Raw genomic sequence first — 25,332 nt, 5'->3', positions numbered from 1 at the left:
TCCTCTCCTCAGTCTTTTTTATGTATCTTGTCTTCCTACCCATCTAGTTTATTTTTTAAATGTTTTAAATTCATTATTTATTTTAAATATCTTTCACAAATCTAATTAAAAAAAAAACACTTCAATTTGATGCTGTTTGTCTTTATAGTTGACATTTTCTTTTCTTTATTTAAACACTTTCTGTCTTAGAGTCAATACTGTGTATTGGTTCCAAGGCAGAAAGGGCTAGGCAATGGGGGTCAAGTGACTTAGTGCCCTGTGGTTACACAGTTAGAAAGTGTTGAAGGCCACATTTGAACCCAGGACCTCCCATCTTTAGGTCTTGCTCTGGATCCACTGAGCCAGGTAGTTGCCCCCAATATATTTGTCATTTTCCACCCACCCTCTTCAAGAGGAACTCTCCCTTTTGTTAGAGAAAAGCATTTAAATAAAAACATCTGATTCAGAGAACATTCCTCATAATATATATGAGTTCTGTCAGCTCTGAAGGAGAAGAGATATCATTCATCATCTTTTCCCTGGGACTCGGTTTCGTTTTTTCATTTGTTAGCATCCTCAAGCAGTATGATATGGTGGAAAAGAACACTCAGGAGTCAGAAGACCTGTGTTAAAATCCTACTCTGATGCTCATTATTTCTGTGACTTTGTGTATCAGTATGCAAAAGCTGTCAAACCTTACTCCTTTGTCTCTGTTGCAGGTTTTCTCCAATTTACTCATTCACACTTGTTCTTTCTGTTAACTGATCAGTTAACCTCAGGGCTTCAGTTTCCTCATGTGTAAAATGAAAAGGGGAAGCTAGGTTGTGAATCTGGAAGACCTGAGTTCAAATCCAGCCTCGGATGCTTACTTGGCAAATCACTTAACCTAGTTTGCCTCAGTTCCTCATTTGTCAAATGAGTTAGAGAAATAGCCAACTACTGCAGTATCTTTGCCATGAAAGCCCCAAATGGGGTCTCTAAGAGTCAAAACAAGATGTTTCCAGTCAAGTATTTACAAACTTACTTTTAGTGATCTTTGGATTTCATCCACATCACTATTTCAATTCAGTACAACATTTATTCGTGGTCTATGGTATGAAAAGCACTGTGCTAAATACCACGGATACAAAGACCAAAGCCAAACAAACGAAACAGGCTCTGCCCTCAGGAAGTTTATATATTCTACTGGAGACATGGGCGCACATAAAAAGTAATGCAAACCAATTTTAAGAGCACCAACTAATAGGAGGAGGGAGGTGAGGAGAGACCTCATGTAGAGCAGAGGCCACTCGGCTGTGCTTTGAAGGAAGTAGGATTTTTAAGAGGTAGAGGTGAGGAAGGAGTACTTTTCAGACATGGAGGACCACCTCTGCAAGAGTTACTGAGGCAGGAGATGGAGGGTCAGGTCTAGGTAACAGCTAGCAGGCCAGTTGGACAAGCCTGGAGAATTCATGAAAAAGAGCAAAATTGAATGACCAGAAAGGTAGGTAGGAGGAGCTAGATTGTGGATGGCTTTGGTTTTGTATTTTATGCTAGAAATAATAGGGAACCATGGATGATTCTTGAGTAAGGAAGAGACCGGCTCAGATCTATGTTTCAGGAATGTCAATTTAATTGGAAGATTGGAGAGTTTGTGAAAGCCTTAGTGGGAAGATCAGGCGGAAAGCTGTTAGGTGCTCTGCAAATACCTGTTAGATGTATGGGTGGAAAAAGAAATCTGTCAACAAATATCTCAGACATTTTGGTAGCAATTGTGTGGAAATTCATCCCCAGTCCAGCTGGGAAATTTTTAAGGCAGGGAAGCTACCAGGATAGTTTGTCCCATCTTCTCATTCCAACCAAAGGCTCCGCCACAAAAGTGATTTGCGTTGAATGGAATGAAAAGGGCATTAAAAAGGGGGTACTTTTGGGGGGGAGGGTGCAGAGCTGAAAGTGTCTGACTAAGACTTAAGCTTTTGGGAGGGAGGACTTCCTTCTTACCAGAGTTTCAATTGGAGAGAGGTATGGTAGGAGTCTCCAGTAGCTGTGCTTACTTGCGATGGGTTATGAGAGAGACCAAGTGAGGAGGGCATTATAAGGTAATATTTGGAGCCCCTTGGACTCTTGGGTGGAGCCTAAGGTTCAAAGGACCCTTGTGTTATGGAGAAAGAATATAGGATCCACAAAGATGGACCCAAGTGTCCAAGAAATGTAACTACCTTCCTTTCTTTTCTTTTCATTTTTTGAACAATCTTCTATCTTAAAATCAATACAAAGCAGCTCCAAGGCAGAAGAGTGATAAGGGCTAAGCAATGGGGGTTAAGTGACTTGCCCAGGGTGTTACAGCTAGGAAGTGACTGAAGTCACATTTGAACCCAGGACCTCCTGTCTCTAGGCCTGCTGCTCTATCCCCTAAACCACCTGGCTGCCCTTCTACCCTCCTTTCTTTCCCCTTGATCTCTATATCTCCCTTTTTCTTTTCATTATCTTTCCATTTCTCTCCCCATCCTTTTCATGTAGTCTCTCCCTTGAATCTTTTTTTCCCCTCTCCCTGATGCAGCCTCTGTCAGATCCTTGAATCCCAATATTTAAGGTGGAGGAGTTGTCTAAATCCAAGTGCAGGAGTTTTGCCTTCTTTCATTGAGCAAACCTTTTCCTTTTCTTCCTTCCTGGGCTCCCAGTTTTACTGGGATCATAAGATCATAGACTTAGATTCAGATAGGACCTTAGAGGCTATCAGGTTCAAGCACTTCATTTTATGGTGAGGAAACTGAGGCATAGAGACACTAAGTGACTCATCCAGGGTCATACAACTAGTAAGGGGCAGAGGATTTAGTCCAGCACTCTCTATCTTCTACTCCATACTATCTCTTTTTTTATTAGATATCTCTCCCCCCCCCCCTCATTCCACTTTCCTGGGGAATCCCAAATATTCCCAAAAGGGCAGGCAGAGGGCAGACAGCTTATGGGTCTGATTCAGACATTGGTGGGGACTGAGCCACGGGGCTGCTAGGCTGGAGCCTGCCCTCTCCAAAAATTCCTTTTCTTGTCTGCTCACTTGTAATCTCTGTCTTGCTCCTTCTCTAGTCATGGCAGGATGGTGAATGTGAGGGCTTGCTTGGAGATGGTAGGGACTCCCACAGGTAGGAATGATGTGATGGGAAAGAATTTAAAGCCCAGCACAAATGTGAGCTCATAAAGGCATCCGAGGGGGACAGTAACATTTCCCTCCCCTTCCTCTGGCTCCATCACCAAGCTTTCCGGGCTTAGGAAAGCAAAGGTTTTATCCAGAGAGAGAGAGGGATGGATGAGTTGGACTCTGAGTCTTTGGCAGTTTGCAGAGAAAGGAATTGATTCAGGGAAGCCTCTCTGGACCCGCAGAGGCAGGGAGGAAGTTTGGGGGTGGATGTGGAGAATGGCTTGGGGAGAAATGATTGAGACTGTAGGATGGGAAGAGCACAGCAAGGAAAGATGGTTAAGGCATGGTAGGGGGAGTGATGGAGGTACAGTGGGGATTAGTATGGAAAACGAGAGAAAGCTTAGAATTCCCAAGTTGATTTCTTTCCTGTTCTTTCTCCAGATCCTTGTATTCAGACATTGAGGGCTATCTTTTATTTTTAAAAAGAACTCAAGATATGTTCGTATTACACTATTGAGGGGCAGCTAGGTGACTCGGTGGATAAAGAGCTGGGTCCAGATATGGGAGGTCCCGGGTCCAAATCTGGCCTCAGACACTTCCTGGCTGTGTGACCCTGGGCCAGTCACATAACCCCAGTTGCCTAGCCTTTACCTTCTTGTGCCATAGAACCAATGCTTAGTATCAATTCTGAGTCAGAAAGTAAGGGTTTTTTTGTTGTTGTTGTTTAATTACACTATGGAACACAGTAATTTGTGTCTCTTAAACTTTAATCTCAAAGCATTCTACAGCTGTGATTTATTTTGCTACAAAGCAGAGGAAACAAAAGCAAAATAATTCGTTAAAAAAGAATCTACTTCCAAGTTGGATAAATCACTTAACCCCCATTGCCTAGCCCTTGGAACCAATACACAGTGTTGATTCTAAATTGGAAAGGAAGGGGTAAAAAAAAAAAAGAATCTAGAAATCCAGGGGAGGGCACAGAATCAAGAAGGGACCCCAGAGGCCGTCTCATTCAACTTGTGCCTGAACAAGAATCTTCTCTCCAGTATATACAAGTGGCCATCAGACCTTTGCTTGTAGTCTTTAGTGAGGGGAAGCAAATTCCCCACATCCCTTTCACTTTGGATTTTTAAGTCATCAGTTAATATTCAGGAATGTGTTGGTGCCAGTTTGAATTCACCATGGTTTTCAATATGAGTATTTAAGTCCTAAGGCAGCTAAATGGCACAGTGGGGGTAGAATGCCTGGCCTGGAGTCAGGAAGATCCGAGTTCAAATGTGATCTTAGATTCGTAGTAGCTGTGTGACCTTGGGTCAGTCATTTCACCTTATTTAACTTAGTGTCGTCTTCTGTAAATGAGCTGGAGAAGGAAATGGCAAACCTCTCCAGGATCTTTGTCAAGAAAACTTCAAATGGGATTATGAAGAGTTGGACACAACTTTACACACAGAATATTGGCAAACACTACAAATCAGGGCTCGACTTATTGTTTCGATGATTGTTTAGACTTAAGAAAGCGGTGGAGAAATGTTAATAATGCAGATTAAATTGAAATTTGTTGTGGATACATTCTTTTTCTTTCTGGAGAGCCTGTTGTTAAATATTTAGCAGCAATGCTGATTAACAAGTACCTATTAAAAATAAAAATAAAATAACACGAACTGGAAAAAAAACCAAGTACCTATTAACAAGTCCTATCTTCCAGCATTGTGCTAAGACTTGATGATTAAAAGAAAGACAAAAATAATCTCTGCCATGAAGGAGCTCATATTTTATGGTGGAAAAACATGTAAATACAAGATATAGATACAGATAAAATACTTAGTGTAGATGGAGGATAATCTCAGAGGGGGTGTGGGAGTTGGGGGAATGGGAGAAGGAAGGCAGGTTGGTCAGGATGTGACCTTCCAGTAGAAGGTGAAATTTGAAGGCAACCAGGAAAACAAAGCTAAAGAGGGGAAACTTTCTGGGCATGGGGGATGGCCAACAAAAAGGCAGAAGATGGAACGTCTTGTTCAAGGAATGACAAGTAGATCAATGAATCATAGAGTTCATTGAGGGGAGTAAAAGTTTAAGAAGGAGCGAGAGGAGCGAGCGAGGTGGTGCAGGGGAGAGTGTGCCAGGCCTGGAGTCAGGAAGACTTCTTCCTGAGCTCAAATCTAGTCTCAGACATTTACAAGCTATGTTACCTTGAATAAGTCACTTCCCCTCATTTGCCTCAGTTTCCTTATCTGTCAAATGAGAAGGAAAAGGCAAACCACTCCAGTATCTTGCCAAGAAATCCCTCAATGGACTTATGAGAAAGAATGCTATCTACATATAGAGAAAGAAGAGTTGGAGAAGAAATGCAGAAGAAAACATATGATTTATCATTTGTTTATATAGGTATGGGATTTGGGGTTTTGGTTTGAAAAAAATCACTATTACAAAAATGAATAATAAGGAAATAGGTATTGAGTGATAATAGATGTTTTTGTTTTAAAAGATTACTTTCTTACAAAAATTAATAGTATGGAAATAGGCCTCCAATGATAATACATGTATAACCCAATGCAATTGCTTGTCAGCTCCGGGAAGAGGGGAGGGAAAGAATATGAATCATGTAACTAGGGGAAAATATTTTTAAAAAATAAAATAAAAATTTATTTTAAAGAGAGAGAGAGAGAGAGAGAGAGAGAGAGAGAGAGAGAGAGAGAGAGAGAGAGAGAGAGAGAGAGAGGGAGAGAGAGAGAGGGAGAGAGAGAGAGAGAGAGAGAGAGAGAGAGAGAGAGAGAGAGAGAGAGAGAGAGAGAAATCCCCCAACGGGTTCACAAAGAATCCGACGTGACTGAAACCACTGAATAACACAAGTTTAAGAAGACTAGAAAGACTGGAAGGGGCTTTAACTACCAAATAGAATAATTTACATTTGATCCTGAAGATAGTAGGGAACCACTAGAGCTTGTTGGGTTGGGGTTATAGAAACAGACCTTTGCCTTAGGAAAATTACTTTGGCAACCGAATGGAGGATGAATTGGAGTAGGAAGAAATTTGAGGCAAAAAAAAAAAGTTGAAAAAATAGGAACTTTCCCCTTATATAAGGCCAGATTTGCTTTTTTGCAACTTCTACCCATGGCTCCAAGTTCTGTCCTCTGGAAAATGAAACTTAGGCTATGCCTCCCTCTTTTTTTTTTTTAAACCTTTACCTTCTGTTTTAGAATTCATACTGAATATCATTTCCAAGGCAGAAGAACAGTAAGGGCAAGGCAATGGGGGTGAAGTGACTTGCCCAGGATCACACAGCTAGGAATCGTCTGAGGGCAGATTTGAACCCAGAACCTCCCCATGTCAAGACCTGGCTCTCTATCCACTGAGCCACCCAGCTGTCCTCTATACCTCCCTTTAAAAGATTTTCCTATGTACTTCCAATACCTTCCCTCTTCCTGCTACATATGTATATAGTCATGTTTCATACCAGTTTGGGTCAACATTATTCTTATCTCTCCACAGCCTTCACTGGGCCCAAGAGATGCGTGCTCTCCCGGACCCCCCAATCTCTGGCCAGGGCCCAGGACGCTATTGCTGCGCAAGAACCCCCGAGATGGCTTTGGCTTCACCCTTCGGCACTTCATTGTCTACCCACCAGAGTCAGCTGTGCACTGTGGTGTTAAGGTACGGGAGGGTCTGAATCTTTCTAAGACACACCACGAGGAGAGTGGAGTCCCAGCCAAAAGAGCTAGCTTCAAGTACTCACTCTGATTTCTCTGAGCCTCATTTTCCTCATCTATAAAATGGGGACTTATATATTTTTTATTTCTCTAAAGATAGGTTTAATAAAGAGTAGATAGCTGGCACAGTGGACAAAGTGCCAGGCCTGGAGTCAGAAGGACTCCTCTTCCTGAGTTCAAAACTGGCCTCAGGCATTTACTAGCTGGGTGACCCTGGGCGAGTCATTTAACCCTGTTTGCCTCTGTTTTCTTGTTTGTACAATGAGCTGGAGAAGGATATGGTAAACTTCTCCAGTATCGTTGCTAAGAAAACCCTATATGGGATCACAGAGAGTTGGACATGACCGAAACAACTGAACAACAACAAAAGTTTTAGAGGATTTTAAAAAGCAGTATTGTAGGGGCAGCTAGGTAGCATAGTGGATAGTGGAGTTGGGAGGACCTAGGTTTGAATCAGATCTCAGATTCTTCCTGGCTGAATGACCCTGGGTAAGTCACTTAACCCCATTTACCTAGTCCGTGTCTTTTTGTCTTAGAGTTGATACTAGAAGAAAGGCAGGGTTTGAAGAAATCTATTTTGCATGTTCTTATAAAGGACTAGTATTTTAACACTTAAGAATATAATGGCTACAGTAAGCATTTCTCATGTACATAAAATGAAATTATTTTTAATTTCTGAAGGAAATCACTTTAATCTTTCTTGGCATTCCTTTCTTCACTTGTAAGACAACAAAACTGGACTAGATGATGTCCATGTGCTGAAAATAAGGATAATTTTACCCCCTAGATCACAGGGTTGTTTTGAGGAATGTGCTTTACAATTCTATATAAATGTAAGCTATTATTATTACCTAATAAAAAGTGGCATCCTTTCCCCAATGCTGTCTTGACAATGTTCCCTGCCAGGAAGTCTTTCTTTGCATCTAATTTATATCCCTTGGACTGCTTGACAAGGCTGTAGCTTCTGCATGAATCCCAAAACCCATCCTCTGTCTACCACTTCCCATCTGTAAAATAACTAACATATAACATATAACAGAGGGGGGGTGGGGAGAGGGAGGGATAGGCTGTAGCTGAGCCAAGCATTAAGAGGCTGAATAGAGTCTAGATCAGTGATGGTGAACCTTTTAGAGACTGTGCCATGATCCCCTCCCAGTGCTGGGTGCACCCTGCTTCCCCCTTACCCCACACAGGGGAGGGAGGAAGTACTCCCTTTGGGCTGCTGGGCAGAGGGCAAGTGAAATGAGGTATGTCTTCATCAAGTGTAGGAGGGGGAGGGGAGTAGCCCAAACACTCAGCTCCCCTCCAGCTCTGCCACCTGTGAGTGGCTCACCTTACCCCTTGTGTGCTCCCATTGGGCTGCTTGGCAGAGAGCAGGGCAAGGTGTGAAAAAATGTCATCACTATGGTAGAGGGGGGGAAGAAGAGCTCCTCTCAAGTCCCTCTGCCTTTCTAGTAACTGGGGGGTGGTGGCACGTGTGCCCACAGAGAGCCTTCTGCGTGCCGTCTTTGGCACTCATACCATAGGTTCACCATCACTGGTCTAGACCTTCAACCTACCTACTCCCTGAGTTGTTTTGTCTAAAAAGGTCACAACCTCTCTTCCATCCTTCTATCAGGAATCAGAATCACAAGGGCACCAGGTATCTTTCAGCTCCCCACCAGCTGTTTGAAGTTTGGTGCTCAGTCATTCTTTTGCAAGGAACACTGGCTTCCTTGCCCATCCTGCACCTGGAGGTTCTTGCAGGGTCTCTCCAGTAGGAGTATGATGTAAGAGGCAGTTTGCTATCAAGCCTGGGAGCCCAGAGACCTGTCCTTTACTCCCAGCACTTCTTCTATTGGAGTCGTTTCTCCATCAAAAAAAAGGGGGGGGGGGAGGCTTGAATTAAAAGGTCTCTAAGGCCCCTTTTTAGCTTTAATCCAAACCTAAAGCCCTATGAAGTAACTGTTGGCAAAGTGACTGATCCACAGGCTCTAGAATCAGAGGGCCAGGGTTTGAATCTCCCTCTGTCACTTATTAACTATGAGACCTTAGGTTAGACAAATCACTTAATCTCTCTTGGTCTCTATTTTCTCATCTATAAATTGGGTAAAGAGTGAATTAAATAACCATGTTTTTTTAGAGCAATCATTCAGTGCTTCTTTGTTCTAGATTCAGGTCTGGCCGGTCTAAGTTCAAGGCTGGGAGCTGAGGGGTTGTGGGTGGAGACAGATGCAACCTCTAAATGGGGGTGGGGTCCCCTGCCACAGCAACAGGAGCAGGTTTATTTTGGAGTTTCAGAGTAAATTTGTGTCCCTATCCACACCCTAGGGGCTGGGATTAGCCCACACAGCTGTCAATGGGTTTGTCCCTTGAGGGGCTCCAGTCCCACCTGCTAGAGGACAGGGGAGTTAGGTTACACTGGGCATATCTCTGTGTTCGAGCAAACCTATATGTTGATGTTGATGGATGGATGTCCGGATCTGTGGGTTTCTCTGTGCATGTGTGCCCTTGAGTGTAGGGACTGGGGAATCAGGCTGGCCCCATTAGTGGCCTCTTCTGAGGTTATCTAAGGACAACAACGCCTCCATTTTATCCTTTATTTACCTGATCTCTGGACTTTCCCATTTCCTTATCCTTTCCTATCATGGCTCCCCCAGGCTATGGTCACTTTCTCCAAGGGAAATCCTCAATTGTCTCCCTTTCTCCTCCTTTATAAGTAGAATAACCCTACATGGAGGGGGTTGTCCAAACTTCAGAAGAATTTTCTGATTTGGGATTGGGAGACAATGTCCTTTTTATCTCTGGGGGCCTGTTCTGGTGGATTTGGGAAAGAGTCAGCCAGCCCAGAGGCAGGAAGATGACTATGTCCTATGCTCAGTGCTTCCCACCTGGCAGTGGCAACCCAGAGGCAGCTCAGCTGTCTAAACATATCTGCCTCTTCTTGCTACCCATTTCTGAAGCTGTCAGTTCACATCAATGAACATTCTGAGAGAAAAGGAGGATGTTACCCAGACTGGGTCCCTGCCCACTAAAAGCCACCAAAAGCCTTCATTTCTTGGTTAACTTCCTTCCTTTCCTATCCAAGTCATTACCAATCCCTTCTTCATTCCTATAGCTACTCCCTCAATAAGATCTAGATCCATGCATGCCTAGGTGATCACTGAAGATGCCTAGTTAATTGGTCCTCCCACATCTTCACCCCTCCCTTCCACCTGCTGCTCAAAGCTCCATCTTCTCCAAAGCATGCTCTCATGTTGCCCCTTCCTGGCTCAAGATCCAAAGGGCCTCCTTATTACTACCCATCCGGGCAATTAGAAATGCCTTTGTTGTGCCTTCAAGCCCTGCCCCTCCATCAGCTGCTCACCCCATCTCATAAACTTAATCCCTTGTTATTCCCTGATAGAGACTGCTGATCTCTCCCCTTTCTGTGGGTGATTTAGTTTAATTTATTCTTGTTTCTGCATGGTCCATTCCTTCAACCAAGGGTGTTCATTTCCTACCTCCTTGCACAATGAACTTCACCTCCCCTTCTAAAGAAATGTTTGTGATTTCCGTCACTCTCACTCTACCAGCCCAGGTCCTTCCATAATTGTCTCCCTGGTTTGTATTCTGATTATGTGTCTGTCTCCCCCACTAGAATGGGAGTCAATCTTTCCCTTTTATTCTGAGAACTCCCTGGGGGAAAGGCCATGTGCTGATAAACCTTGGGATGAAGGATTGGAAGAAGAGATGTAATCTCTGGCACCCCCCCCAGGCTGTGCCATGAACTCTTGATTTTCCAGTTCTAATTCCATAAATGAAGTAGTAGGGCGTCTGGAGAGGTTGTACCAGTTAGTTGTACCCTCCCTCCTTAATTGGCAGGAATTGTCTTAAGGGCCCCCAGTTGGATCTCAGCTACTTACATCAATCTCTTTGTCCCCCTGCAGGAGGAAGAAAATGGAAATCGAGGAGGTAAGGAGAGAGGAAGGATTGGGAGACTGGGGCTTGGAGGAGGGTGCAAGACTGGGAGTTGGTGACTACTTCCTTTCTATATTTTTTCATTTGCTTCCATGTCTAATATCTCTCATATCTGTACTCTATCTCTTCTGCTTGCTCTCTTCTCTGCTCTTTCTTCCCATATCTCTCCATTTCTCTGTCTGACTCTCTCTCTCTCTCTCTTTCTCTCTCTCTGTCCATATCTCTCTCTGTCTCTCTGTCTCTCTGTCTCTCTCTGTCCATCTCTCTCTCTCTCTCTCTCCTCTCTCTCTCTCTGTTTCTCTCTCTCTCTCTCTCTGTCTGTCCATCTCTCTCTCTCTGTTTCTCTCCCTCCCTCCTTCCCTCCCTCTCTCTCTGTCCATTTCTCTCTCTGTCTCTCTGTCTCTGTCCATCTCTCTCTCTCTCTCTCTGTTTCTCTCTCTGTCTGTCTGTCCATCTCTCTCTCTCAACCCCCTCTTTCTTTCTCTCCCCCCCCACCTTTGTCACTCTCCCTTTCTCTATTTCTCTGTATCACTTTCTCTGCTTCTCTGTTGTTCCCTCTTTTCTCCAATATTGTTGCTTCTCCCTTGTTTCATTTGGTTTCTTGTGGCCAAGTTCTTATATCTGTGCTACTGGGTCAAAAGACAGAGGGGTCTGTCCATTCATCAGGTGAGGAATGAGCCGTGGCTCTGAGATATGACCTTAAATATCCTGGACCTTAAATACAAGCTGATGTTAAACCCTTCAGCTTTGGCCCTTTGCCTGTAGAATCTCTTCCCCTCCCTTCGTAGGCATGGAATGTCACACGCCATGCCAGCCTGTGATAAATTGAAAGCAGGAGTCGCCTTTCCCAGGTTGATGTCCACAAGGCCTTGTACATCCTGGCCCCTAGTGGTAGAAATTGGGATAGAAATCTTGGAAAGGGCCATCCTCTCCATTCTCCAACTGTTGAGGATCTGCTAAACTCTATTTCCTCTTTCTCTTCCCTCCAGCCATCCTGGGGAAACTTTCACCCTCAGTTGTGCCTTAGGGAGATCTGTGTGTATATTGGGTGGAGTTGGAGAGGTGGGAGAAAGAGGGGAGATTGTGGGGAAGGAAGATGGATCATGACCTTCTCTAAGAAAAGGCTAAACTCCTTGGTTCCCGGTGGCTAGGTGAAGATTCTGGGGTGGAGGAGGGAGTTGGAATGTAGTAATCCCATAAGGGTATTAGGTCAAGAGTTTAGGCCCCACCTTCATGGGCACTGGGTGGTCTAGTGCCCCTTTGGAGGGACTAATGCTGAGCTGGCATCCGGGGGTTTTCTGTTCTATGTTATTTCTGTTCTTTGTGTTTCAGTGTTTCTCTGTGTCACTTCCCATCCCGCCCCAACCTGAGATGTCCACATTATCCCTGTGATACAATGGACCGAGGGCCAGGGGGTCTGGAATTGAATCCTGGTTTTGCCACTTGCTACCTGTGTGACCTTGGGCATATCGATTAACTCCTCTGAGTCTATTTATCACCTATATTTATCATATATCATCATCCAAACCATAGTTAGACTAGATCAAGGGTTCTTAATTTTTTTTGTGCCATTGAACCCTCTGGCAGCCTGGTGAAGTTAAAGCCTCTTTCTCAACATGTTTTTAAATGTATAAAATAAAATACATAGGATTACAAAGGGAATTGATTATATTGAAATAAAGATGTCCTTTTCTCTATCCACGTTCACAGACCAACACATCTATTCACAACTCCTTGTAGGGAGTAGTCTGTGGAACCTATGTTAAAAACTTCAGGTCCAAAGATGGGAGGTCCTGGGTTCAGATCTGGTTTCAGACAGTTCCTAGCTGGGTGACCCTGGTCGAGTCACTTAATCCCTACTGCCTAGCCCTTTCCACACTTTTGCTTTGGAACCAATTTAGTAGTGATTCTAAGACAGAAAGTAAGGGTCTTGAGAACAACAACAACAATCCCTCTGGACCAGATCATTGCAAGGTCCCTTCCAGCTCTAAATCTCTGCTCTCTTCTGATCTTTTGTTTGGTTTTGTATTCTAGTGTCTGTCTATAAGGTCTTGTATATCTTGCTCCTGTTTCTCTGTGTGTGAGTTCCTTGTGTGTTCTCTCTGTTTGTTGGTACATGTCACTGTGTGTATGTGTTCTACTAAGTATACCTCTGGGTATGTGTGACCCTCGGCCCCCAACCCCCAGCTAACCTGGCCACTGCCTACCAGGGCCCTCCCCCCGGAGCCATCTGGAACCCATGGACACCATCTTTGTCAAGAATGTGAAGAATGATGGCCCTGCCCACCAGGCTGGGCTTCGGACAGGTGAGTGAGATGCCAGGAAGGGCCATGCATGAAGCCCTCTCCTCGCTCCAACTACTTCCTCACGATGCTTAGGGAAGATGCATCCTGGCCTTGATGAAATCAGCTCCCAACACTCCCACAGCAAACAAATAATGCTCTCTCTTCTCTGTTTAATTAAAATGGAATCCTAGGGACTCTAGGGTCCCTGAATTTGCCCCCTGGTTGAGATAGGGAGTCTGCTCTCCATCTGCCAAGGAAGGCTTTTCTGGGAGGGGGGAGATTAAAGCAGAAGGTTCTGAAACAGGGAATGGTTCAGATATGTAAGATCCTTAGCTTCCCTTCCACCAACCCCAACCCTCCAATCTATGTCATCAGGAGATCGTCTGGTGAAGGTGAATGGTGAGAGCATCATTGGGAAGACCTACTCCCAAGTTATTGCATTGATCCAGAACAGGTTAGTAATCTCATTCTCTCCATAGCCTGAGGAGTCTAAACTTTGCCTCTTTTGGATCCGATCAATCAGCATTTATTAAGCGCCTACTAGATGACAGGCACTACATTAAGTGCTTGGGGATTCAACAAGAGGCAAGAAAGAGACAATCCTTGCCCTCAAGGAGCTTACAATCTAATGGGAAAATCAACAAGAACACAAAAATACCTCGAGAAAGCTATTTCTAGGAGAAATAGGGAATAATGAGCAGAGGAAAGGCACTGGAATTAAGATGGGTTGAGGAAGGTTTCCTGTATAAGGTGAGGTTTTAGTTGGGACTTAAAGGAAATCAGGGAACCTAGTATGTGGAGAGGAGAACAGAGAACATTCCAAGCATAGGGGACAGCTAGAGAGAATGCCTGGGAGTCAAGTGATAGAGTGTTGTGTTTGTAGAATATTTTGCATGAAGATTGCTCCTGAGAATCTGGAGTCCCCTATATTCTCACACCTCCCTTCCCTTGCCTCAAGGTTTGTGTGTGTGTGTGTGTGTGTGTGTGTGTAGAAGAAGAGACCAATAATGTGGGCTGACCACCTTCTCTGCTTCTACAGTGATGATGCCTTGGAACTCTCCATCATGCCCAAGGATGAGGACATCCTCCAGCTGGTGAGTTCCTGTTCCTTGACCCATTCTCTAGGCAGTGAGATTGCCTGGGTAGCTGAGATGCCAAGATTTAGCATCCTTTTCTTAATTCTCTTTCTTTTTCTCATGAGCACAGCAAAGGAATGAGGAAAGAAAGAACTCATCTATGGGGGATGGGTGCCTGAGAATTGCCCAGTTTACCCAGTGCCAGGGTGCCTCCCAGGAGGTGGCATAGACATTGCTTCATTGAGGGCGACAGCTGTGAAGAGGTCTTGGTGGGTGAGGCACAATGTAGATCTGCCTAGGTGTCTCCATTAGGAGATAATGGTGCAATGCCAGATTCAAGAGAACCCTTGGATATTCTACAGATACCTTCCTAGATTGAAGAGTCTTTCTCCTTTTCCTTCACCTCGATTCTCACCCAGGACAAGGAGACGAGACTCTCCAGGAGAGCAATTGGAGAGGGCCCTCTCCAGCCTTTCCCTCCCATACTTCTGCACACAGATCTTTGGCCTGAAATGGGCAGAACCCCTCTCCTAACAGTAAAAGACGGGTGGGGTGAGATGTTGTCCAGCTTTTGTCTTGACATAGTGATTCCCTCATTGCCTGCCTAGGGCAACTGTCTGTCTCTTTCTCGTGATTAACCTACCTCAGCCCCCCTTGGTGCTTTTGGGCATTGTTAATGATTTCTGCTAAAGCCTACCTATGGGTGGATGGGTGGGGGGACCGGAGGTGTGGCTTAGTGGATTGAGAGCCAGGCCTAGAGACCGGAGGTCCTGGGTTCAAAATAGACCTCAGACACTTCCTACTGTGTGACCTTGGGCAAACATTTAACCCCTATTGCCTAGCCCTTACTGCTCTTCTGCCTTGGAACCAATACAATGTATTGACTCTAAGATGGAAGGTTAAGATTTAAAATAATAAAAATAAAATAAAGCCTATCTATGGCTTCTGAGAAGGGGAGAGAGTAGTAGAGGCTATGGTAAGCTCCAAGGGAAGTTTATAAGGCCGGTGTGTGGGTCTCCTAGTTTCCTCAGTCTGCTCAGCCTCATACTTGCAATAATCATGGTTCCCCCATTTCAGCAACTTCCAAAACCCTGACCTAGATTGCCTTCCTTGGTGGGGGGTGGGGGTGGGGGGAAGGCTTTTGACAAGAGGAGGAATTGGAGATGGTTCTGGGTCTCCTGCTTCAGCCTTCACCCCACCCCCTACTCCATTTTTAAAAAAATAAAGCCTCAGAAAGATTAAATGATTCACTCCAAATCTTGTAGCATAGTCAGATTCCCAAGCTCCGCCCAGTACACCCCTCCCTAATCTTGTTGGGGTTGGGGTTGGGTGAGAAGCAAATACTGTTGCCCCGGGATGGGGGGGGGGAGTGTGTGTGTGTGTGTGTGTGTGTGTGTGTGTGTGTGTGTGTGTGTGTGTGTGTGTGTAATGTGAGGACAGATGGAACACGGAGGATAAAAGTCCAGCGGGGAGCTCATGAGAGTAGGGGTGGGTGCTGCCTGAAGCATTAGCATCTTACAGGGTGGCATCTTTCCTGTTGTGCCAAGCCTTGTGAGGGGAGGAGCCAGTCCTCGTAGTATGGAGGATGGCATGGAGGACTCCGGTGCCCACACGGAAGAGGTGGGCAGAGAGCACCAGATGTCAGCATTTGGATGCTGGCCACTCTTCTGTCTCCCCCCACACCCCCCAATTCTTCAACAACCGGCAGGCCCAAGAGGGTGGGGCGCAAGCATTCCTGTGGTCGGGAGTCAATATTGCCAACCAATCAGAGTGCGGGCAGCCACTGACGCCACCGCTCGACACTGTCTAGGCCCCCCCCCTTGCCTCCCCCCACATCCAGGTCTCAGAGCCAGGGTGGGGGCCGGCTAGGGAGAGCAGAGCCGGGAGAGGGAGGATTGAGGACGGGGCGCCAGGCCTCAGCTGGTTAGGGAGGGCGGAGCTGAGTGGGGAACCCAGGAAAGGGAGGGAGAGCTGGGAGTGGGGAAGCGATGAGCAGAGGAGGCGTGGTCAGGATGCCGTGATGTGGGGAGCCGGCAGGATGGTCGGGAGGAGAGGTATGTGTGTGTTTGTGTGTGCGTGCCCTTGTGTGCTTGTTCCAGTATGTGTGTTGGTGTCTTGTGCATTTCCGAGAGCGTCTTATTGTCATTGTGTAACTGTGTTTCCTCTGCCTGTGTGTGTGTAGCCGCCCTCCTCGCCCTTACCCCAGCTATACCATCCCACTGGATTATTTGCCTAGAAAAGAGCTCTTATGGGGCCAGAGGGAGGGGCCAGAGACCAGCTGGTCTGGAGCCCCCAGGCTTCTTCGGGCCGAAGGCTGACCGGGTCCCTCTGTCCCGGGGGCCGCCTCCTTTTTTGGCCGGGTAAGGGCCGGCTCTGTCACTGCTCAGCAATGCAGCGCCAGCCTCAGTCTTGAAGCCAAATTCCAGGGCTGGGGGGGGGGGGGGGGGCGTAGTGGGGGCGGGGGCGGGCCTGCCAAGCCCCTCAGCCAATGCTGGCTTCGGATCCGAGCGCAAGCTGAGAGAGAGCAGGAGATGGGAAAGTCTGAGATCAGGAGACTTCACATTCCCTCCCTCTCTCCTTCCCTCCTTCCCCTCCATCCTAGGAATCATTTAAACCAACAGTAAGAGGATAGAGGTTTTTGGCTCCCCACCGGGGCCAGAGGAATGAACTCCTCCTCCGCGGCGGCGGCGGCGGCAGCGTCTCTTCTCTCCCTCTTCCCAGTCTCCGTCCCCAGCGCCTGGAGGTGCCTCTCCCCAACCCCAGCCTCTTTTTCTACTTCTGGAAGCTAGATTTGGCTTGTGATGGGGCTTCAGAGTTTCTCCAAGATGGGGGTGTATGGCCCCACTCCCTAAGGAGTAGAGGCGGGGTATTGCTGGGGGAGGGGGATGCCCGAGATAAAATCTTGAGCTCTTGGCTGCCAGAAACACCTTTTGGCTTAAACGTGAAAGGAAAGGAACCACATAGTAAGCATAATCTGATTGCCCTCATGTTGGTTTTCTAGTACTATATACTGGATTTTGTACTTCTCTGCTTTCAATGCTCCCCCCAACAGATAGTCGTCTTTCCCCAAAGCAGCTCCTAATAACTATCATTTATATAGTGCTTGCAATACACTTTACATGTGATCTCATTCGGTCCTCAGAAGAACCCTAGGAGGTAGGTGTTATTATTATCCTCATTTTACAGATGAAGACATTGAGGTTAAGTGATTTGCTCATTGGCATCAAGATAGTGATTGTCTGAAGCAGGATTTGAACTCTGGTCTTCCTGCATAGAAAAATGACTAGTTGGGCTTCCTTGAACTTCTTTTTCTCTTTCTGTCTCTCACCTTAGGCTTATTCCCAGGATGCCTACCTAAAAGGGAACCAGCCATACTCTGGAGAAGCCCGGAGCATACCAGAGCCACCTCCACTCTGTTACCCTCGAAAGACCTATGCCTCACAGGCCCGGGCCTCGTCCCGGGTCACCATGGTGTCTGAGCCCCACTCGGCACCACCCACTGACCACTGGCGCCCTTCTCCTTGGAGTGATCCTGGCTATCGAGCCCTACCATCCTGTCCCCATCCAGACAACGCCTCTTTTGGGATGAGCCAGCCGCGCCCCAACCCTAGTGCCTTTCCCCGTCTTGCTCCTGATCCTCGAACTCCCCGTGCCTTCCAGGACCCTGGGGTCCGGGCACCCCCAAGCAAACTGGAGTGCCAACAGGCATTATCCCACTGGTTGTCAAACCAGGTACCTCGGAGGAGTGGAGACGGCCGGTGCCCAGTTATGCCTCCTCGTGCTCGAAGCGTCTCCCAGGACCGGCTGGGAGATGTTGTGGTCAATAGACCATGGCCCTGCTCTGCCTCCCAGGATGCCCTGTGCCATCTGGGGCACGAAGGTTGGCATCGGGCTCGATCTGATGACTACTTAGGTCGCTTTGTCCGCTCTGCTGAGGCTCTAGGGCCAGGGACTCTGGTATCTCCCCGATTTGAGCATGCTAGCTGGGTGCCCCAACGTTCACCAACCAGACCCCCTGCCTGCCTGCCCCAGGACCCCCCAGGCCCGAAACCCCCAGCTCAGCCCACTCATCCCAGCTTAGATGATACAGGTTACATTGGGTACCGAAGCTATAGCCCCTCTTTTCAGCGCCGGACTGGTCTTCTTCAGGCCCTTTCCTTCCGGGACTCTCCCTTTGGAGGGTTGCCTACCTTCAACCTCCCCCAACCATCTGCCCCACATTCAACGGAGTCCTCAGAGCCACTCAGGGTTACCCGGACAGAACCCAACACACAGGCACCAGAGCTGCCCACTGAGGAACGGAGGGAGGAGGTGGTGCTCCGACAGAAACCACCGACTGGGCGCAAGGCGCAGCAGCCTCCCCCCAGGCACATGAACTTTGGGTTTGGTGATGAGGCCTCAGAATCTGAGTCAGGTGGGCAAGGAGAGCATCCAGGCAGGAGGGTGGCACCATTGGCAGCTGCTGAAGACTCACTGGCATCCATTCCCTTCATAGGTGAGTGGGGACTGGTATGGGGCAGGATGAGAGAATAGAGAGTTCATCCTCCTCCATCCTGTTCCCCTTTTCCCATCCTCAGTGGTCAGAGCTTGTACTGGGTGATGACAGGGGAGCCAGAGGAAGGAAGAGATGCATCTTTTGCCCTTGAAAAGCAACCAGTCTGAAATGATGATGACAATGATGATAACTAACATTTACGCAGTGTCAGGCACTGTGCTTAAAACACACAATTATTATCTCATTTGTTCCTCCCTATAACCCTGGGAATTAGGTGCTATTATTATCCTCATTTTGCAGATGAGAAAACTGAGACAAATAGAGATTAAGTGACTTGCCCAGGGTTAAACAGGATCTGAGACTGGATTTGAATTCAGGTCTTCCTGCGCTCTATCCATTGCACCACCTAGCTGCTCAGCTGGGTGATCCATGGTCCCACCCTTAGGGTGCACACCTCGAATGAACTAGATTGTGTCTGGCTGAAGATTTCAGTGATACCAAAGAGGGTTGTCTTGTAGACATTCACCCCCAAGTAGGAACAGGATGTCAGGCTGCATGATGAACTAGGCTAAGGTCTCCTCTCCCACTTTCCCTGCTTTTATCCTTCTGAAGATGAACCTACCAGCCCCAGCATTGACCTAAAAGCCAAGCATGTACCAGCCTCCGCCGTTGTGTCCAGTGCCATGAACTCAGCCCCTGTCATGGGCACCAGCCCATCCTCCCCAACCTTCACCTTTGCCCTTGGCCGCCACTACTCCCAAGACTGCAGTGAGTACCCATGCCTATCCTCGTTGTGCCCACAGCCTAATTCCTATTCTGCTCACTACTTGATTATATTAGTCTCAAGCCACGATGTTATGAAGGTTGCGATCTTATTTTGGGGGGAGCCCACTGTCTGACTTTCAGTCCCTCTCCCCGATTGCTTTCCATTTGTTCTTGGGGATAGGACTTGGTGATCATTTCACCTCCAGGTCAGAGACCCTGATGGGCGACACTGGGAGATAGTCTGGGACCCTGTGGGTGGGGGAAAGAGGGAGGGACAAGGGAGTCATTGGATGTGCCCCCAACCCCCAAGTGTATGTGTTGGGGACGGGCATTACAGGCAGTATCAAAGCTGGCCGACGTTCATCCTATCTTCTGGCCATCACCACGGAGCGCTCCAAGTCATGCGATGATGGCCTTAACACCTTCCGGGAAGAGGGCAGGATCCTCCGGTAAGTCCCTCTTGGTGTGGTTTGATGGGACAGAGGAGAGAAGAGGGACACGGGGCAAGGTCACCTCTTCTAAGTAGTACCTCACACCCGTTCTCATGCTGTTAGTTACGCAAACTTGGGCAGGGCAAGGACTGAGGCTCCCTTCTGAATGGCAAATTTAAAATTAAGGGAGAAGGCTTGGTTTCCAATTCTGGCTGTTGCTTATAGTCACTATGTCCTTCATCAGGTCACTCCACATTTCTGGTTCCTTATTGGTAAAAATGAGGGAGTTGAAGCGATGGGGTGATCACTGATTCAGAGCCCCACAAATTCTGGTACCTTTCCCTAGTGGGAGGGCAGTGTTCTATTCATGGCAATCCTTAATCTTTTGTATGATTAGAGAAGGAAAGAAAAAGAGTCCCCTTCCCCTTATTCCACTCTTCCCCTCCTCACCCGCCAGTGCTTCTTTCTCCAGACGACTCCCTAACCGAGTGCCCAGCCTTCGAATGCTGCGAAGTTTCTTCACAGATGGGGTAAGATGCTGCAGGTGGTGGGGTTGAGGGAGCTATAAAAGCATCAGCCCTGCCGGCCAGAGCCTTGGTCCCTAGCCTTGCCACTCGGTCAGTCCCTGTAACCTAAGATGACTCACTTATTGCCTTTGGGCCTCAGTATCCCTAGCTGTAACATTCCATTAGAGACAACAGGGAGGAATGGGCTTGTCTTTGATGATGGGAGTTAGGGGAAGGAGGAAATGGCCCATCTTCATTTCCCTTCCTTCTTGATGTGAGCAGGTCTTTTGCTGACCTTGTTACCTGCTCTGCTAACCTAGCTCCTGGTGACAGTACAATTTCCTTTGTTTATTTAACTTCTTATTGACATTATTAGCTCCTTTGTTTACTTAACTCCTTATTGACAGTATCACTTCCTCTGTTGATTTAATTCCTTCCAGTCTGAAGTTGAGGGTTTAGTCAAGTTTTCTCTTCCTAACTGTGACGCCTTAGGAGGTCATATCCTTTGCAACTCCTCCACGGCTCCTGTGGATGTCTTAGGACTTCAACAGTTGAGACTAAGAGAAGTTAAATAAATTACTCAAGATTTCACAACAAATGAAAGAGGAAAAGGAAGACCAGACATAATGGCCCCCAAACATGAGGTATTTAAAGAGGTGCTCCAGTAGGCTCCTGCCTGACCTACTCTTCCCTTTTCGCCACAGTCCTTGGACAGTTTGGGCACATCAGAAGATGCCCCCTCCAAGAGGCACTCAACCTCTGACCTCTCAGACACGGCCTTTAGTGATGTCAGGAGAGAAGGCTGGTTATATTTTAAGCAGATTCTCACCAAGAAGGGAAAGGTAAGAGAGGGAGAGATGGGGGTAGGAGGGTGCAAGTCTTGGGGTTGCTGTTTGTCTGACCCAAATTCTCCTACAGAAGAGAGTATATTTCAAAACAACTTGTAGGGGAAATAGGTCTTCAGAAGGCAGCTTCAGAACCAGAGGCAAACAGTTTAAATTGCAATGTGAGATCAAGGTTAGATTCCAGTTCAGCTCAGTAAGAATTTTTCAAGTGTCCACTGTGTTCTAGGAATTGCTCGAAGTGCAGCAGACAGATATGAAGACAAAAACAAAGCTTCCTAACAGGAGTTAGGAGCCAGAATTAATTAGGGAGGTGTATGTGTATGGCCCTGAGTTAAAAAACCCCAAAATATCAAGTATGGATGCGACCTTGGACAAATTCCCCTTTTGTGAGATGAGGGTGTGGGACTGATGACCGATCCAGTCCCTTCCAGCTCTGAGACTAATAGGATCCTATCATCTTAAGAGGCTGGATAGAGCACATTTTATAAAATGAAAGACAAATGACAAGATGAATCCAGGGGGGTTGCTGGTAAATATTTAACAACGTGGCTCTTGAGTGGAAAAATTGTCCCTGTGACATATTTTTAATTTAATCGACATTATTAACATTTTCCCCATTATTTTAAATCTAGACACTTAACAAAACAATAAATCACTTCTGAGGTGCAAATGCTCACACTGAAAATTTAACAATCAGCTCTGGAGACCTCATTCTATCTAACTGACTCCAGCCCACCTCTGGACTGAGGCTTCTGGTTTTCAGCTGACTTCCTGGGGTGACTTTAGTCCAAACTAAACCCTTCAGAACAGAGCTGTAAGTGTAAGATATAGGGGTGGGGACACTGAGTCCTAGCCGATAGAGGGGTTTCCAGAGATGCTAATTCTCCAGAGACTCCAGGGTCTGGGATAGGACCCTGTAAAAGAGAGGTAAGGGGAACCTGGAGCTCTGAAAAGTGAGCTGGTGGAAAGTGGAGGAGATGGGAGTCTTTGTAGAATTTATACTCTTCAAGATGCTGGGGTGGGGAGTCTGGCTGGAATTAGTTAAGGGAAGTATTTCTCCACACCATTATTCCCCTTGTAGCATCCCTTATAATTGCTTACCAGGTTGCCTTTCTCCTTCCTCACATAGGCATTGCCTGTTCCTAGAAGTTGTTCATAGGAAAAGAGCCACCAAACTGGGATTTTAAGGAGAAGTCAGGGAGCCGGGATTATTCACCCTCTGGATAAACCAGGCTACATCTTGGGCAATCAGACACTCCCAGTTCCAGTCCCATAAATGCACTCTGTATTCTTTTGCACACCCTGTAATTAGTTCATTTACTCATGCTGGTTTAAGTGAGTGAGAGCCCTTTCTCTCAGATTAACCAGACATGGGCAGAAATTGAGGGAAGGGAGGTTTGGAGAAGAGGTTTTTTGAGTCCATGCCTGATTTTAGTTTTGTTATGCCCTCCTGGGGACTTTGGAAACCATTAAATATTAATGATAATTGATGTTCCAAAATTTGCAAAATGCTTCATTTACATTAGGGATTCCTAAACAAGAGTCCATAGCGAACTCTCCCACTCCCAGTCCCTTTCTCTGCCCCTTCTCCTCCTGGAATTTGTAGATAGGTTTTGGGGAGACTCTACACTTTGGTAGGAAAGAAGTTAAATATTTGCTTCACTATAATTGGTTTTCTTTGTAATCCTGTAATTTTATTTTATGCCTCTATAAACAGTTTTTAAACCCTTGCCTGCTGTGTTAGAATACTAAGTATTGGTTTCAAGGTGGAAGAGCAGTAAGGGCTAGGCAATGGGGGTTAAGTGACTTGCCCAGGATCACCCAGCTAGGTAGTGTCTGAGGTCACATTTGAACCCAGGACCCCCCCCCCCCCCCCCCCCCCCGTCTCTAGGCTTAGCTCTCAATCTGCTGAGCTGCCCAGCTGCCCCCCCCCCCCCTTTATAAACGTTCTTTTGAGAGAAGGTCCACAGGTTTCACTGGTGGTTGGTGGCACAAACAAGATCCAGGACTCCTGACCCACATTATCTCATTTGAGCTTCACAGCAAAAACCCAGTGCTGGTAGTTAGTACAGGTATTATTACCTCCATTTTATAGATGAAGAAACTGAGGCTCAGGGAGGCTATTCCCCATGGTGGCACAGTTAGTAAGTGTCAAAGGTGGAATTTGAACCCAAAGTCTTCCTGATATCAGTCAAGCATTTTTATGGCTCTCTTTGAACGATACCTCATTTCACACTGTCTGGTCACCTCAGATCTCCCTCCTTCCCACAGTGTAAGAGTGGAGGGAAACTAAGTCTTCAAAGATACTCATAATATTCTGTGATGACACAGAGAAGCTTTTCCATTTCTATTTTCTGCATACATTCAAATGGACCAGAAAGAACTGTGATATCCTAGTTTTTAAATGAGCATGTTCTTCTTGGGGCCAGGAAGGCATATTTTCTAACCCTGTGGGAAATCTCCCTTTTGCAAGTCACCAAGGAGAAAGAAATCTTAGGGCCTTTCCCTTTGGGAAGCCTCTGGTATGATGAGAGAAATGGTCCCTTCCTTCAGGGAATCAGTGACTATAGATGAGGTCACTACTGAATTGGAGAGGCAGGCGGGTACACTGGTAAGTCCTGGATTAGGTGACGTCTGCTCCTTATTACCTGTGTGACTTTGGACAAGTCACTCACTTTCCCTCCCTGGGCCTCAGTTTCCCCAACTATTAAAAGGAGCAACTTGGACTTGATGCTTCAACGTTCAATATGGGAGCCTATGAATTTGAAAATGAAGGTATCAAGTCCCTTCAGGAACCTTTTTTCTGAGGAAGATAGGAAAGTAACACATAAAGGTACATAAGAGTAAGGGCTCAATTTAGGAGCAGAAGAGATATGATAAAGGGGAAAGAGACCAGGGTTTGGATTCAAATTTTGTTTTGCTTTTTACTCCCTGAGTGGCCTTGGGCTAGTGACTTGGGCTGAAAATTTTTCATCTGGAAAATGAGGAAATTGGGCTAAGTAAACTCTGGGATCTTTTAGCTTGAAAAATATGATCCTGGGGGCAGCCAAGTGACTCAGTGGATTGAAAGCCAGGCCTAGAGATGGGAGATCCTGGGTTCAACGGTGACCTCAGGCACTTCCTAGCTGTGTGACCCTGGGCAAGTCACTTACTCCCCATTGCCTAGCCCTTACTACTTTTCTGCCTTAGAATCAATTCTAAGATGCAAGGTAAGGTTTAAAAAAAAAAAAGAGAAAGAGAAACCAGGATCCTATGGGTTAGGAATAGGAATTGAACAAGGATTTGGGGGACCATCTGGGAGAAGAAAGTGGCCTATGGCCTCTGCCACCTCACTCCCTTCCCTCCTCATTTTCCGGTGCACACTCAGAGGCTCTAGCTGAGTGACAGCATCTTAAAGGAGCCGATTCCTCTCGAGGCAGCTGACTGTGCCCATGGGGGATGGAGTCTGGGAGGGCTGAGGGGGTGCTGGGAGGAGGGGGGCAATCATAAATTCAGATTTTCACCTCTCTCTCTCCCCCTTTCCCCTCTCTGTCTGTGTGTCTTCTGCAGAAAGTGGGTGGTGGCCTGCGCCAGTGGAAACGTGTCTATGCTGCGCTCCGGGCACACTCACTCTCCCTGGGCAAGGAGCGGCGGGAGGCGGGCACGGCGGGCGCAGGTGAGGAGGAGACGGCGCCCGTCTGCATCAGCTCGTGCCTGGTGGACATCTCCTACAGCGAAACCAAGAGGAGGCATGTGTTCCGGCTCACCACCGCTGACTTCTGTGAATATCTCTTTCAGGCTGAGGACCGGGATGATATGCTGGGTTGGATCAGAGCGATCCGGGAAAACAGCAGGGCCGAGGGCGAGGTGAGGGCCGGGGCCTCCCCCACAGCCACCCTAGGGCAGGAGGGACCCTCTCCCCACATGTGCCTCTTAAGCCATCCGGAAACTTTCCCCTGCCATCTCTGCTCATCTCAGCTGCTGAGTACACAGTGGAGGCTTTCCCTTTTTTGAGGCTCTTAGAGGATACAATTACCTTGTCCCGGCCTCAGCCCCCAAAGGTAGAGCTGGCTCCAGTTACCATGTGGTAGGGAGGGCTGTCCTAGAGACCAGTGTGGCTAAGATGACCTTGGGAGGGGATAAAGGGGCCCAGTGGTTGGAGACGTGACTGTCTCTGACCCTCCCCTTGGTGCTGTTTCCCGGGGGT

At 47.0% G+C, this 25,332-nt stretch overlaps 1 protein-coding gene across 7 annotated transcripts in view; it reads left to right on the top strand.

Moving 5' to 3' along the window:
* ARHGAP23 (Rho GTPase activating protein 23) overlaps nt 1–25,332 on the top strand; it is a 131,119-nt gene that overhangs the window by 66,854 nt on the left and 38,933 nt on the right. For 3 of the 7 annotated variants that reach the window (XM_056816820.1, XM_056816818.1, XM_056816817.1), the window contains exons 2-12: nt 6,587–6,748; nt 10,713–10,737; nt 12,954–13,049; nt 13,404–13,482; nt 14,068–14,122; nt 17,438–18,599; nt 19,212–19,367; nt 19,702–19,813; nt 20,253–20,325; nt 21,006–21,143; nt 24,696–24,992. In XM_056816820.1, coding sequence (XP_056672798.1) covers nt 6,587–6,748; nt 10,713–10,737; nt 12,954–13,049; nt 13,404–13,482; nt 14,068–14,122; nt 17,438–18,599; nt 19,212–19,367; nt 19,702–19,813; nt 20,253–20,325; nt 21,006–21,143; nt 24,696–24,992 — 2,355 coding nt within the window. Of the gene's footprint in view, nt 1–6,586; nt 6,749–10,712; nt 10,738–12,930; nt 13,050–13,403; nt 13,483–14,067; nt 14,123–17,437; nt 18,600–19,211; nt 19,368–19,701; nt 19,814–20,252; nt 20,326–21,005; nt 21,144–24,695; nt 24,993–25,332 lie in introns of those variants that run through there. The other 4 variants (XM_056816819.1, XM_007482332.3, XM_056816821.1 and 1 more) reach the window with 3 other exon arrangements.

The sequence above is a fragment of the Monodelphis domestica genome, chromosome 2 (genome assembly GCF_027887165.1).
Source record: "Monodelphis domestica isolate mMonDom1 chromosome 2, mMonDom1.pri, whole genome shotgun sequence".
Lineage (NCBI taxonomy): Eukaryota > Metazoa > Chordata > Mammalia > Didelphimorphia > Didelphidae > Monodelphis > Monodelphis domestica.
Note: the sequence above shows the minus strand (reverse complement) of the source record. Positions and strands in the feature narration are given on the sequence as shown.